Source organism: Pleurodeles waltl, chromosome 1_1, assembly GCF_031143425.1.
Source record: "Pleurodeles waltl isolate 20211129_DDA chromosome 1_1, aPleWal1.hap1.20221129, whole genome shotgun sequence".
In the NCBI taxonomy this organism is placed as follows: Eukaryota; Metazoa; Chordata; class Amphibia; order Caudata; family Salamandridae; genus Pleurodeles; species Pleurodeles waltl.
In genome coordinates this window covers 221,928,025-221,943,512 of record NC_090436.1, presented here as the reverse complement: position 1 = coordinate 221,943,512, position 15,488 = coordinate 221,928,025, and the positions used below count along the sequence as shown (strand labels likewise).

General features: G+C 43.4%; 1 protein-coding gene across 1 annotated transcript in view; it reads right to left on the bottom strand.

Moving 5' to 3' along the window:
* WDR70 (WD repeat domain 70) overlaps positions 1 to 15,488 on the bottom strand; it is a 1,287,307-nt gene that overhangs the window by 1,246,073 nt on the left and 25,746 nt on the right. Inside the window, exon 2 of the mRNA XM_069221254.1 lies at positions 6,002 to 6,085. Coding sequence (XP_069077355.1) covers positions 6,002 to 6,085 — 84 coding nt within the window. The remainder of the gene's footprint in view (positions 1 to 6,001; positions 6,086 to 15,488) is intronic.

Genomic DNA, 15,488 nt, shown 5'->3' with positions numbered 1-15,488 from the left:
CCCTCAAGGACAGTAGCCATTGGCTACTGCCCTCCCAGACCTAAACACACCCCTTAATTTAGTATTTAGGGGCTCCCCAGAACCTAGGAAACTAGATTCCTGCAACCTGAAGAAACAAGAAGGACTGCTGACCTACAAGCCTGCAGAGAAGGAGGAAGACGACAACTGCTTTGGCCCCAGCCCTACCGGCCTGTCTCCAACTTCGAAAACCTGCTCCAGCGACGCATCCAACAGGGACCAGCGACCTCTGAAGCCTCAGAGGACTGCCCTGGACTAAAGGACCAAAAAACTTCCGTGAACAGCGGCCCTGTTCAAAACCAGCTACTTCTTTTCAACGATGAAGCAACTTTCAAAGACTGCACGTTTCCTGTCGGAAGCGTGAGACTTCACACTCTGCAACAGACGCCCCAGACTCAAGATTCAGAGAACCAACACCACAGGGAGGACTTCCCGGCAAGTGCGAGCCCGTGAGCAACCAGAGATTACCCCTCCTGAGACCCCACAGCGACGCCTGCAGAGAGAATCCAGAGGTTCCCCCTGACCGCGACTGCCTGTAACAAGGGACCCGACGCCTGGAACCAACACTGCACCCGCAGCCCCCAGGACCTGACGGAACCTAACTTCAATGCAGGAGTGACCTCCAGGAGACCCTCTGCCTAGCCCAGGGGGTGGCTGTACCGAGAAGCCCCCCGTGCCTGCACCGCTAGAGTGACCCCTGGGTCCCTCCATTGTTTCCTACCTGAAACCCGACGCCTGCTTTGCACATTGCACCCAGCCGCCCCTGTGCCGCTGAGGGTGTGTTTTGTGTGCCTACTTGTGTCCCCCCCCCCAGTGCTCTACAAAACCCCCCTGGTCTCCCCCCCCTGCCCCCTCCTGAGGACGCAGGTACTTACCTACTGGCAGACTGGAACCGGAGCACCCCTGTTCTCCATAGGCGCCTATGTGTTTTGGGCACCTCTTTGACCTCTGCACCTGACTGGCTGGTGTGGTAACTTTGTGGTTGCCTTGAACCCCCAACGGTGGGCTACCTATGCCCCAGAACTGAGACTTGTAAGTGTTTTACTTACCTCCTAATCTAACCTTTACTTACCTCCCCCAGGAACTGTTGATTTTTGCACTGTGTCCACTTTGAAAATAGCTTATTGCCATTTTTACAAAGACTGTATATGATATTGCTTTTATTCAAAGTTCCTAAAGTATCTAAGTGAAGTACCTTACATTTAAAGTATTACTTGTAAATCTTGAACCTGTGGTTCTTAAAATAAACTAAGAAAATATATTATTTCAATATAAAAAACTATTGGCCTGGAGTAAGTCTTTGAGTGTGTGTTCCTCATTTATTGCCTGTATGTGTACAACAAATGCTTAACACTACCCTCTGATAAGCCTACTGCTCGACCACACTACCACAAAATACAGCATTAGAATTATCTAATTCTGCCACTATCTTACCTATTAGGGGAACCCTTGGACTCTATTCCTTACTTTGAAATCGTATAAACAGAGCTAACTTCCTACACCCCATCACAGACTTCACAATGTGAACCAAGGTGAAATAGGTGAAGTGGACAACTAAAAAGACAAAAACAATTCACATCCATGCTAAACAGACATTGCATGGCCTTCATTAAAATGTAGCTGGAAAGTGAAAGTTGGTTAAAATAAAATAAGGAGTCAACCAACTGATTCTACTTAAATTAAAAGCCCGTAAGAAAGTCCAGGAAAGAAGATTCTCTGATCTGCTATGATGGTACATTTAATTTTGCAGCCCAGCAGTGACAGCGAGGAGCACTCAATGGTTGAGGAGACCCTTGTGAATCTGGTGTATAGATTATTTTATGAGTTTTGCTCACAATACGTTAGAGTTATTTTGGGGGGGGGGGGTTAAAGTTGCTAAGGGAGGGAGCGGAAAATAATTACAGCAAGATTATACAGGACAGGATTTGTCACACCGTGGTCTGAAAACAGAAAAACAGTCCACCAACTATCTGACATGTTTGTAGAATTGTATAACTCAACACAAAAGGCCTTAACTTTAACTCAAATAAAAGTGGTAAGGTTTGACGTCTTACTCAGGAATGGAGATATGACACGGTAGCAATTGAAGAAAACTAAGCTTACAAGACAGAATCAATTAAACTCAGACATAACCATCTGCCACAAGCATAGTATTCCTTATCCAATACAACGCATATCGTAGTAAGGGATATTAATACATAAGTCTCTCCACGTTACACCTGTTCTTCAGAAAAAATGGAAAAGGAAGGTAGATATCTCATGGTATAGGGCATGCTACAGGAAAAACAGATTACGACAATGTCGACGCTCGCTACATAGAACAAAACTCTTACTTGACAAATTACCTCACAAACTGGCAGACTTCAATGCTGGCAACATCATTTTAAGGGGGGTGAGGGGACCATTAATCTGTTTTAGGATCAGATAAAGGATAGGACATTCACAACTAGTAAGAGGTAACAAGGAAAGCAATCAGCCATTTCAATAATTTTTCCAGGTATGAGAACTACAATAGGACAATACAGGGCTCGAAAAATCTACTGGACCATTCAGTATGAGGTCCAGCGATTTTTAAATTCTAATTGACCCTTCTGGCCAGTGGCTAAAGAGGAGGTGTTCTGTTCACTCAGAAACTGAATTAGCAATTAAGATGCCTTTAAATCTTATTCTTGTCACATTTGCTCTGTGTTCAGAGACAGAGGTCAAAAGCCAGTTTGGCTTCCTGCAATGCAAATACTTTTACTTGTGACTACAGAGTTCCAGGATTTTGAAAGGTGAACTGCCTGACCTATGTGAAATTAAAGGCTTTTGGTATCAGGTTTTTCCCAACACACAATATTTATATAACTAAGTCAACTTTACAAACATTTCAAAATATATTTCAGTAGCTATGAAAGACAATTTTTTCAACTTCTGTGTGATGAAAAAAAATATTTTAACAGGATAAAAAAAAAGTAAGAACACTTTACTCGGTGATGTGCAAATGATAAATGTTTCCTGAACCCAATGTTCACAGATTCTTGTTAATACACTATATAGTTTTATCAGTAAAGCTGCAAGTTAGTGGGAAGGTTTTTGGACATTTCTTGGAAATTTACTGTCTGCAAATGACAGTGCGCTACCACATCATGCTTTAATAATATATTTATTTAAAGTGAGTGTTTAAACATAAACTTAGAAACTCTCCTCCCCTGACGGCAAAGCTATTAGTAAACTAAGAGGCAAGTCATGCATGGATCATGTGTACCGTATAAGTGGGCTAGATTTATTATACATGGAGCAATCGTTTAGTGTATTTAATTAAACAAAAGAGGATTTTTTTTTCACAGCAGAAATGCTGAACTCACATATTTGAAGGTGCACTCATATGTGAGAATGAGAAAAAGGTGACTGTAAAATAGAATATTTGCCTAGGATCACACAATTTGAGACCCGTTTCCGGGTCAAGTACATTACAGTTAGGATGAGTAGATTATTCACGCTACTCGACCTGCAGGTCCAGTAACATTTTTATGATTTTGAGGCCTGCAATATTTAAGGCACCCAGGCGAAAGGATCACTATACCTGCACGTTAAATTCAAGTAATACGATACAAATATATCAGGAAACGGTGCTCCAGGCTTGCACCTCAAATCACTGTACCACCTTGCCGTAAGAAATCGATATAAGTCACTGCTTTCTCAACACAAGCTGCCAAGCTCTGGAACTCACTACCAGGCAACATTCAAAGCATCCAGGAGCATATACACTTCAGAAGATGTTTGAAAAAATGGTTATTTTCCAACATAGCTACATCGTCCCAGGCATACAACCCAAAAATACGATCGCTCCTTCAAATTTAATCTTCAGCCTACAAACCAACCAGCAAACTACTTTCTATAAGAGGGTAAGCTAAGAAGTGATTACTAATACTTATATAATACAATATAATACTTACTCTGTAACATATCCCTCTTACTCTCACTTAAGACAGCTGCTATGGGGCTTGTCCATCACCAGTAATGTATCAGCCAATAAACCAGCTATCACCAAATGAACAGGCATGGAAGAGATCTGTCACATATTGCTGATCAATCAAAGGAGTTTAATGTAGTTTACCGCTGCAGAACACAGATAACTATATTTTATGACTGCTTCTTTAAATCTCATAATTAACACTCATATGGGAGGGTATTAACAAACCTCATCTCTGCAGATCTCTCCACCTTTTTCTCTCTCCAGCCATACCAGCCCAGGACCAAAACCACAAGCAAGATTTTAGAACGGACAACCCAGTGCACTATGATCATAAGAAATTACATAAAAGAACCTGTAGAAAAGGTCAAAGTTGCCGGATTACCGAAAACCATCAACTGTGCATCTATCTCTCACACCACTACACAGCCATTCGCTGCATCCCAGAACTTGATAACCATACCTCTGGGGTCATCACACAAGACATGAAAACACTTTGCACATAGGTTCACATAAAAAAAAAAAAAAAAAACTTCCAACCATACACACTACATGTCATAGATTGCCCTGAAGATCAACTTCTCCAACTCAGCTCACATCAACTTGTCAAACACGCAACGAAAGTAAGCATCAAGTCTCTCTCACATCTCCAGGACAAAGAAGCTTTATCGAAACAAAGCCATGCCTAGCTGGTTTTATCATCATATGGCTCTCTAATTCCACCACTATATCTGGGAGCAGCAATTAATCCACAGATTAAAGCAGCCATTATGAAGTATCGAATGGGCTGCCTTCCAACATATGCCCACCTTCCCAGGTGGACAAGAGTCAACATGACTTACACCGGTCGATTATGCGGGCTGGCTCCAGAAACGCTGATCCACCAGATATGCCTATGCAAAAGTATCACAACAGACCGCAACAGGCTCCTACGACCAGTTTGGCTTTAAAGGGGGCTGCGCAGATGCAGACCAGCGATATTGGCAGGCTTTAAAGGGGATGACGTACAGCACAACTGCAGACTGGCTAAATTCTTGGACAAATTAGGGAGACTGAACAAGCAAGACAAACGCGCACAATCAGCCTGCAAGTAATGTCGTAGCACTCCGTAACTTAGCTGAAACACTTGAACTCAAATCGATTTTATCACTGTATTTATTAAGACTCCTTGGTTTTTGTAGTTTTCCTTTTTCTTCTTTTTTTGTTGCTTTTTCGTGTAATGGTCTTCATTGACCGAACACGTGTTTAAATAAAATAAAATACAATACAATAAAATACAATACATAGATTACTGCCCATGCAGGCAAGCGCTTCAGTGCCCCATGCAAGGGTGACAAGCGCTGTATAAAGTCTACAATACAATACATAAAAGGTACACTAATACAATTTAGCCACTAATCTGCCCAAACAGGTGGATTTGTTGCTAAGTATCTTTTTTAATAGTAAAAAGTGCAGTGCATTTGTTTCACCAATAATATGCACTTTTGCATGTGGCGCGCAATATTTCAATTTTTTTTATTTCCACCTCTATGCAATTTGTAGGGGACAGGGTTGTGTCCGTGGAAGAATCAAAATGACAAAACAATCCCAGAAACTAGACCACATTCTGGATTGTAGATTGAACAGTTGAGCTTGATCAGATTTCGCCTAGGGGAACAATGTTTCATATGTAGTAGAACTTTGATTGCATCTGTGACATATTCCCAAGAAAATTATTATAGAACTGTGTACGAAGCAAGCTTCTAATGGAAGTATTTCACGGATTAAGGTCCCAAAAAATATCACACTGCATTTTGCCTCCTTTTTTTGATTTTGTGAAAAATTACTGGTCAGAAATTCTCAGCAGACCACAGTTAATACACAAATGCTTTATAAATGATGCAAACGTTGTTTGTCTTGTTATTAGATGGAAATTCTATGCCTTGGATGACTTTTATAAACACATAGACACACATTTCTTAAATTGTGTTTGTCAGTAAATAAAAAACGAACATTGTACAATGAAAAAAAACTAAGAAAGGTTCTTACCAAAAGCTTTTTTACTTCTTTCTATTGCAGTCCTACGAGTTTGCTCAAACATTGCTTCCAAATCAAATGTCCGGGCTTTCTTACCTTAAACAAAACACAAAGAAACGGATTCATTATCAACTATAAACTATTATGTGATCTAATTAAACCATGAATATAAAAAAGATGGATTCTAAAAAGTTCCACACTTTTTCACAAGTTCTTCACAGGCTCTATATATAGCTTTCTTCTAACATTTCATTAAAAAAAGCAATTCTGTATTGTGGTGCATGCCCCATTCATATCTACAGAACCTTCAATTCCTCACATCAGGAACTCCTGCTGTTTGCAAACACGTACGGCACACAGACAAGTATTTAACATACTCCGACCCCTTACGCTCTGTGTAAAATAGCATAACAGTTAATATCAACGTAGCCTTTGCAACTGTATGTATGTTTTGACAGGAGAAAGGGACACTACTGTGGCAGCGAAAGGAGAATCTGAATTCATAAAAGGTACACTGTATGTTAACTGTCAAGGGTACATAAAGGCTGCCCCAGCTAAATATATCCTGTTATGAGCTCAGGGTGATGGAAATTAAAAACCTTAGCTCAAAGTGATGTTCCTGTAATTTAAAAAAGCACAATGATAATAATTGTGTTTTGCCTGTCCAAGAATTCAGTCACACATATTACGGGGCAAATCAATGAATTCAAATCTTTAGTGCACATAAGTGAACACATTTACAAATTGATTTGAAAGCTGCCTGTGGTTTCAGAGGTAAAACAAAAGTGTGAATGGCAGGAAGTGGTAAATTAGACATCAGAGCATAAACGTGTATTCACATAATGACAGGAAAAAGCAATGAAAGTCATTAAGGGATTAACTCTGCGGCAAATAGATTGGACGGCAGATGTAGGAAGCGGGCCTGGTGTGTGGTGGACACCTATGGTGTTGTTACCTTATACCAGGTCCAGGTATCCCCTATAAGTGAAGTGTAGGCAGTGTCTAGAAAGCCAGGGCTCTCTAGAGGAAGCTGTGGATGAGCCACCAAGACTTAGCTAGGAGACATGCAAAGCTCATGCAATACCATTATAGTCACACATATCTTACCACACATGAAAGAACCAGTGTTACAAAACTAAAGGTATTTTATTATGGTAACACAACACTAGATTACAACTAATAGGCAGTCCCCCCAACTGGAGACAAGTACACCCTATATATACACACTCAAAAGCAATTAGGAATTAGTATAAAAACAACAAGCATTGGCAATACTTAGTGAAAATAGTGAGGGGCACTAGGGGAGGGCCAAACCATATACTAAGAAAGTGGAATGCGGGATACAGTCCCACACCCAAGGATATGGGTTGTTAGAGGGGAGCTGGAGGAACTAGTAGCCCCACGAGGTGAGTACCAGAGTGACCCCCCCCCAGTGACCAGGAGAGCACAGATAAGTACCTTGTCTTCTCAAGGACTAACAGGAGAACTTAGAAGAAAGGATTGTGCAAGTACAGGACCAGACAAAAATAAATCAAAGGTGGATTCCAGTAGAAGAAGACCTGCAAAAGAAGAGAACAGAGTCCAATCCACAATGGAGTGTCCAGTGGGGGCAGGAGCTACTATCCACCCTTCTGTGGATTCCGAACCAGGTTGACGAGGGAAGAAGAGGAGCAGCTGTGGACCCCAGGAGCTGAAGAGGAGTCCTTGGAGCGGTGCAGATGGTGCCCCACGTCAGTGGTCGGGTCGCAGATGGTCAGTGGTGAAGAAGAACCACCAACAAGCCTTGGCAAATGCAAGAGAAGCAAAAGAAGATATGCAAGGCTGAAGAGGACCAGCAAGGCCCAGGGGACTTGGCCCAGGGGACTTGACCCAAAGAGGGAGTCCTAGGTGACCCTCAGCAGTCGGGAGAGCCAACGGAAGCAGACACAACCCCCACAGGCAACCCATTGGCAGCAGGCACAGTAAGTCACAGTGATGCCCAGTAAGCACACCTCAAGAGGAGTCCCACATCGCTCGAGCAGGAGACTGTGCTTTGCAGAAAGAGGTGCAGGGGGCACAGAGCCTGAAGATCTCTTGGAGCAGGAGCAAACAAGCCTTGTTAGCGGCAAGAGTTGTGATGCACAGGGGTACTGTTCTGCAAGGAGAGGCAAGGGCTTACTGTCTCCCAAGTTGGACAGCGGGCAGAGAGGACCAAGTGGACCACTCCAGACCACCACCTGTGATGCAGGATCCACGCAGTTCTAGAGGAGAGAAGATCCACGCAGCCAGTCGTTGCTGCAGTTGGTGCCTGCAGATGCAGGGAAGTGGCTCCTTCACTCCAAGGGAGATTCCTTCGTACTTCTTGGTGTAGCCTGAAGTCTCACCGACCTCAGAGGATGCACTGTCGGGGAAATGTTGCAAAAGGAGCCGGAGAAACAATGTTGCAAAGTGAAGTCGTCACTGAAGTTGAAGATCTGGGGACCCACCCTCAAGGGGGTCCTTAATAGCCCTTAAAGGGGGTTTGGTCACCTAGTAAGGTGACTTCCTATCAGGAAGGGGCAGTGATGTCACCTGCCTGACCTGGCCACTCAGATGCTCCCAGGGACCCCTGCCCACCTTGGATTCAAGATGGAAGAATCAAGTGGCCACCAGGAGGAGCTCTGGGCACCACCTCTGGGGTGGTGATGGACAGGGGAATGGTCACTCCCCTTTCCATTATCCAGTTTCACACCAAAGCAGGGACCAGAGGTCCCTGGACTGGTGCAAATCGGTTCATGAAAGGAGGACACCAAGTGTGCCCTTCAAAGAATACCGGTGGCTTGGGGAGGCTACCCCTCCCAAGCCATGCAACACCTATTTTCAAAGGGAGAGGGTGTTGCCTCCCACTCCCAAAGGAAATTGTTTGTTCTGCCTTCTTGGGCTTGAGCTGGTCAAGCAGCAGGAGGGCCGAAACCTGTCTGTAGGATGGCAGCAACGGGGGCTGCCTGAAAACCCTGCAAACTGGTAGGAGCAAAGAGTGCATGGAATCATACAATCAATACTGGCAACAGTATTGGAATATGATACCAACATGTTTGATACCAAACATGCCTAAGTTCAGAGTTACCATTATGTAGCTGGACATAGGTAGTGGCCTATGCCTAGTACACGGGTAAAGTGGCTTCCTCACACTTACGATGTCCAGGAAAATGGAGCTGGAGTTTGTAGGGGCACCTCTGCCCCTACAGGGGTGCCCTCAGACACAGGTACTTGCACTCTGCCCTCTGGGCTAGGAGAGCCTGCACAGGGGTGACTTACAATCACCTGGTGCAGTGACCTGTAGTGAAAGAGGCCAGCAGACACATTTTGCATGGGCTCCAGTGGGTGGCATAATACATGCTGCAGCCCATGGTGAACCCCAGGTGTCCCAATGCCCTGGAAACCCAGGAACCATATACTAGGGACTTACATGGGGGCACCAGTATGCCAACTGTGGGGTGTACTAAGTCAGGAATACCCAAATTTAGAGGGAGAGAGCACAGACACTGTGGTCCTGGTTAGCAGGATCCCAGTGAACACAATCAAAACACACTGACAGCAGTCAATAAGTGGAGTTAACCATGCCAAAAAGAGGGTATTTTTCTACAGAAGGCAAACAGGAGGTCAACCACTTGACCACTGGAGAGTTGTTCCATCATGGTGTGGAAGGAGAAGACCTTGAATCCATTAAGTCAGAAGTCTTCTTTCTTCCAGCAGGGCCTTATTTTTCCTGGTGGGGTCCTCCTGGGCCTAGGAATGTTTTGAGAGAGTGGTAGTTTTCAGATTTATTCTGTACACTGTGATAAGACAAATTGTGCCACCCAATCCTATAAATGGGACAAATGTACAAAGCACTTCAACAGCTGCAAACTCTCAAATACATTGTTTTTGACCATAAAATTGCCCTTTCTTAATTTCGAATCCAATTTTAGGAGTCAGACGTTTTTATGACTGCTAAAATCAGATTCCGAATGGATACAGATTTTGAATCTGAAAGGGGCATGGTATTCATATCTTGAATATCAATCTTTTCGGAATGAAATCTGGTCACAAAACAGATATTTTTCTGACTCCCCAAAACTAGGAGAGAATGCATTCACAAAAGGAAAGGCGTTCTTTTGTGACATCTCCTGTAAACATAACAAAAAAAAAGTTTGAAGAGTCGAAGGATCAAGAAGACCACTGCCACCTCTTAACCCCTTTGGTGATTAGGACAGCATGGCGGCGTCCTCTGCCAAGGTGGGCGAGTGCGGAGGAATTCTCCACGTCATCCTAACCACCCAGGGAGTGGTTCTGGTGCTCTCCCTGTGCCTCCCCCACCAGGGATGGCAGCAGAAGCGCCACGCACTCCTCCTACAACAATCTGATAATGTTAGCACACACGCCATCATCAAAACACGCTAGGAACATGGTGGAACCCATCTGCTTCCAGCTTGGTTACAGAGATGTTGAGTATTTCTCATTTTTACCAGGAGACTTGAGAGAATAGTAGGTGATAAGAAATTAGTTGCTCCCTTTAGATTCCATAACAGAAATGTGAGGAAAATGTGTTTTTCAGTCAAAGTTTCAGGATTGCAAGGGCTTCTGGGCAGGAAAACCTGGTGGGAGCCATGCATGTCACCCACACCCTGGATTCCCCCCAGGTGTCTAGTTTTCAAAAATGTCCAGGTTTGCTAGGTTTCCCTTGACACCAGCTGAGCTAATGCCCACAATCTACAGCTAGGCACATTGCCAAAAAAGGATCAGTTTTCAATGGAAAATTGTGATATCTCCAAGTTGAATTTTGGCACCTTCCATGATTCAGCCACTAGCCCTACCCACACAAGTGAGGTATCATTTTTATTGGGAGACTTGGTAAGAACAAGCGTTATCATCAGTGGTATTTCTCTACATTTGTGCCTTCCAAAATGTAAGCCAGTGTGTAAGAAAGAAGATATTTTGAGAAAAGCCCACTCATTCACATGCAAGCATGGGTACCCACCAATTCAGAGATGTGCAAGTAAAACTGCTTCTAAACTCCTTGTGCCTATTTCGGCAATACATAGGTTTCCCTTCATTTTTTTTTGCATTCTTTATATTGTACCACAAAAATTGCCCTATACCCGTTACACAACAAATCCATTGCAAGGTGCAACCTAAGTTATTAGCTCTGGGTACCTCGAGTTATTGCAAAACCCACAAACCCTATATACCCCTCTCCCCCAATCAGAATGGTCTAGCAGATGTAATGGTATATTGCAGCGGTTCACAACCTGTGGTCCGCGGACCCCCAAGGGTCCGCAAAACATTTCAAGGGGGTCCGCATGTCTAGGCCGGCAGGAAGGCACTTCTCAAGCTGAGGCCTCTCGTTACATGTTTTTATATTTATTACTTCATTTGTGCAGCAGATTTAAAAGCACTGCAAAGTTTCCTGTACATCCAGCAGCTTTCAGGCAAAAATAAAAGTGTCAAGATAACTCTGGTGAATAATGTACCTACTGGAGAGAGATGGGAGTTTTGCCTAGTGCTAGTTTTGACTTATCCAAGGTAGCACAGATGGTGAACATGCCTGCTGAAAAGAATGTGTACCATGCAAAGAACTGTCACGGTTTCGGGCGGGGCTGATCAGGACTTTGGTTGGGACACCCCTTGAGGTCACCGAATATCCTAAAGAGGTAGTACACTGGGGCAGAGGAGCAGCTAAAGGCATACACGGAAAGGACAGCTATGGATAGGCACAGGAAACAGGAAAGTAAAAGCAGAGCAACCCTTGTGTGAACAAACAGGAAACGGATTACCAGTGGACAAACACGCTGGGGTTGTACACAGAGTAAGGCGCAGAACCTCCCACAGTGACAGGGAATCTCAATGCCTCTGTGCAGTTTGCTCTTACAGATAGTCACCCTGCCAGCCCCATAGAAAGGAGGCAGCAGAAGTGATTCTGTCTCTGGACCCTAGAGCACAAACAAGGATAGTACTTACATACACAGGACACACTCTTGTGGGTCCAGCTCGAAACACAGTGGCGATTCCTGAGAAAACAGCAATAGCACACTGTCAGGCACGAAAAACAACGTATAACACTGGACAAGGATGGGGGCTGGAATTGCCTCCTGGAAACCAGGAGCCAACCCCAGTACACAGGAGGACACGTATACACTGATGAAGACTGATAGAACACTTACCAGACACAAAGAACCAAGAAGAAACAGAAACAGAAGGGAACAAACAAAGAGGCAGAGGCAAGAACTAGGAACAGGCTCAGGATGAAGCAAAGGCGGGTCTAGGACTTGAAAACAGGGCGCAAACTTCTGGCTGGGACAGAGACAGGACTGGGAAACTGAGAACAGGCTCTGGCTGGAACAGGCAAGGACAGGACTGGAATACAGGGAGTAGGAAATGAGCAGTAAACAGGACTGGGAAACAGAGAGAAGGTTCAGGCTGAAACAAGGCAGGAGCAGGGCAGAGAAACAGGGAGCAGGCTTTGGAAGAAACAAACAGGTACAAGGCTAAGAAGTAGGGAGCAGACTCTGGCTGGAACAATCAGGAGCAGGGCAGAGAAACAGGAAACAGGATCAGGCTGGAACAGAACAGGAACAGGAACAAAACTGGAACACTATCCGACAAGGGGTCTGTAACACAAAGGAATTGAAGTCCGATGCACGACGGGGAGCTTGAGGAAATGGCTGCTTATAAGCAGTTCCAAGCTGGACTGCACAGGAGAGGTTTCAGGTGTGTGTGGTTTCGGACACTTGCAAGTCCTGGAGGAGAGGATCCAGTGAAAAGGAGCAACTGGACTTCTCCCATTGAAAACAATGGGAAACAGAATCCGGGTTTTCCTGACTACCAAGCTGTGCATTATGAATTTGCAGTCCCAAGAAGCAAATGTAGTCCTACACAAGTGTACCATGGAGAAAAGAGAAACAAACAGGAGTCAGCAAGGAACTCTAGATAGGTGTTCAAGGTGATTTCCAGGCTTCTGACAGTCCCCTTACAGCGCCCCCTGGAAATGGGACGACCGAGTCGTAACAAGAACAGTATTTTATGGGCATAGCAAAGTGGGTTACTGCTTTTGTCACAGAGATTCTTTTGTTGCTGTGTAGTTCATAAGTTACAATCATAATCTAGCACAGTGTACTATATACTGCAATCAAAGAGCTGCATGCAAACTGCATGGCACAAATTAGAAAGTTATGTTTTTTCCCAGTCTTTCATTATTCTTATGATGCTAAAAAAGGTTTGTTTGCTTATAAATACATTCTTATTATTGAAGTCAATGCTAACCATTGTGTTATGATCCGAGTCCTGAGTTTGTACTTCTCCAGACCAAGCACTCTTAGAAAATGCCTACCAGTATGCATGACATGTGAATCCTACACCTTGTGGTTCACTGGAAAGTGCTCCATCACCCTACCCTGGTGTGAGAGGTGCTAAAAAACAAATGATTTACACATGACAGAGAGGCTATGGAGGAAAGAGAGGCCCTTATCGTTTTACTTCCTCCCCCCCACATATTTATGTTAAAAAGCTTTCTTAGATCCAAAACTAACAAATAAAAATAGAAATTGCTTAAGAAATGTAGAACCTGACCTGAGGATTCAGCTTTCCTAAAGAAAACTAAACACTGAACTTCTAGTAGCTGAGATGCAGCACCAACCTTCCCATTAATTTTTTTCAATTTTTAGATATTTTTCAATATAAAATAATTATATGTTTAGTAATTCAAGTATTTGTTTTGTGTGTACCCATTTGTGTATTTTTTGAGAATTACTTTATTAATGTTTGTAATTTACAATGTATAAATTGCTTGAGGGTCCCCGGCTTCCAGTAGTGATTCAGCAGAGGTCCTCAAGAGCCAAAAGGTTGGGAACTACTGGTACATTGCTTTTATAAATCGGCCATGGTGATGCAAAGTTACAAAACAAAATGATGTCACAAATGGATGTTTTTTCCTACTAATTTTCAATATTTCTTTCAATTCAACACAGATTCTTTGGGGATACATTGAAGGATTAACACAAATGATCCATAATTAAATTCAGAATTTTGCCCAGTTTTCAGAAATGTATAGCCTTCCGGAATCCACCATGGGTCTCACACTTGTTTCCACCACAAACTGGAAGGAGGTTGAAAGCACAAAAAAATAGGAAAAGTGGGCTATCTCCCAGTAAATTGCATTAACTGTGGCAAAAAATATGCTTATTTTTTTAATCAAGTCTGCCAGTTCCTGAAAGCTGTGAAGATGGTGATTTTAACACCACAAACCTTTCATTGATGCCATATGCAGGAAAAAAAGACTTTCTTCTGCAGCACGTTCGGTCCTCTTTTTCCCCCCAATGTTACTATATTTTGGCTCATTTCTTGGTCCCCTCCAGGGGAATCCACAAACTCTGTACACCTTCAGAATATCCAGGATGTTGGAAAAAAGGATGCAAATTTGGCGTGCATAGCCTATGTAGGGACAAAGTTATGGATGCCTAAGCACAAGCTTATCCCAAATAGGCAAAAAAAGGCTTAGCACTGGGAGGAGGCGTGGGAAGGTTGGGAGCGGGCTAGCAGTGAAAGGGTTAAACAAAATTTTTTTTTTTTTAAGTAGGCATTTTTTCCAGACATGGCGGTCTGCAGACTCCAATAAGCTGCCACCCCTCTTAAATTTGCAAGTCTTTAGTGACTGTGATGGCACACTTTTTAAATATATAGAGTTGAAAAGTTTTATATATTAATATATTAGACACCCTGCCCTGTGGGCTTGCAAGGCAGACTTTAAGTGTGACTGAATATATAAAAAAAGGGTTTTCTATATGACAAGGCACGTCTCTGTGCAATGTATTACTGCAGTGTCTTTAAACTACAGTCCATCCAGAGCACAGCAGTATTCCTTGCAGCCATATATTTTGATCATTTGTGTACATGGTGTAAGTACACACTGGAGCCCACTTACGGCATTTAACATCTGTGCCACTCCTATGGCCTTACAGGACAATTAAACATGCTAACTGGGTGAAACCAATTTTACCACTGAACAGCAGTATTACAGAGTAGAGAGTCATAATACCAGGATCCAGAAGAAAGCGGAAAATCTGGGGCAACAATGCAGAAAAGGTAAATCTGCTATTATAGCCTTTTAGCCCATCGTAGCAGGCTAAACCGGCCATTAAAGGCCCGTTTCAGAGTTAAAGGCCTGAGCTGAAGGCGAGGGCCTTTAACAAGGAAGCTGGACTTTACTGCCGGTATAGCCCAGCCATGCAGGGCAGACTATTCAAAGAAATAAAACAATGGTCTTGAGAACTCCCCACTGGCTCAGACATTGGAATGTTGGAGCTCCAGGCTTCAATAAACCATTAGGAGGCCAAGAGCACTCTGTTGTCTTAAGTGGGGCTCCCAAAATTCCAAAGTTCTAATGTGTTCATAATCAGTCACAAATTCTGATGTAATATACTTTGGTTAGGTGATATTGCCAAGAGTTGTTTAAGTCAGTTACAAAACCAATGTACATGATTTATATTTTGCTATACGCAATTTT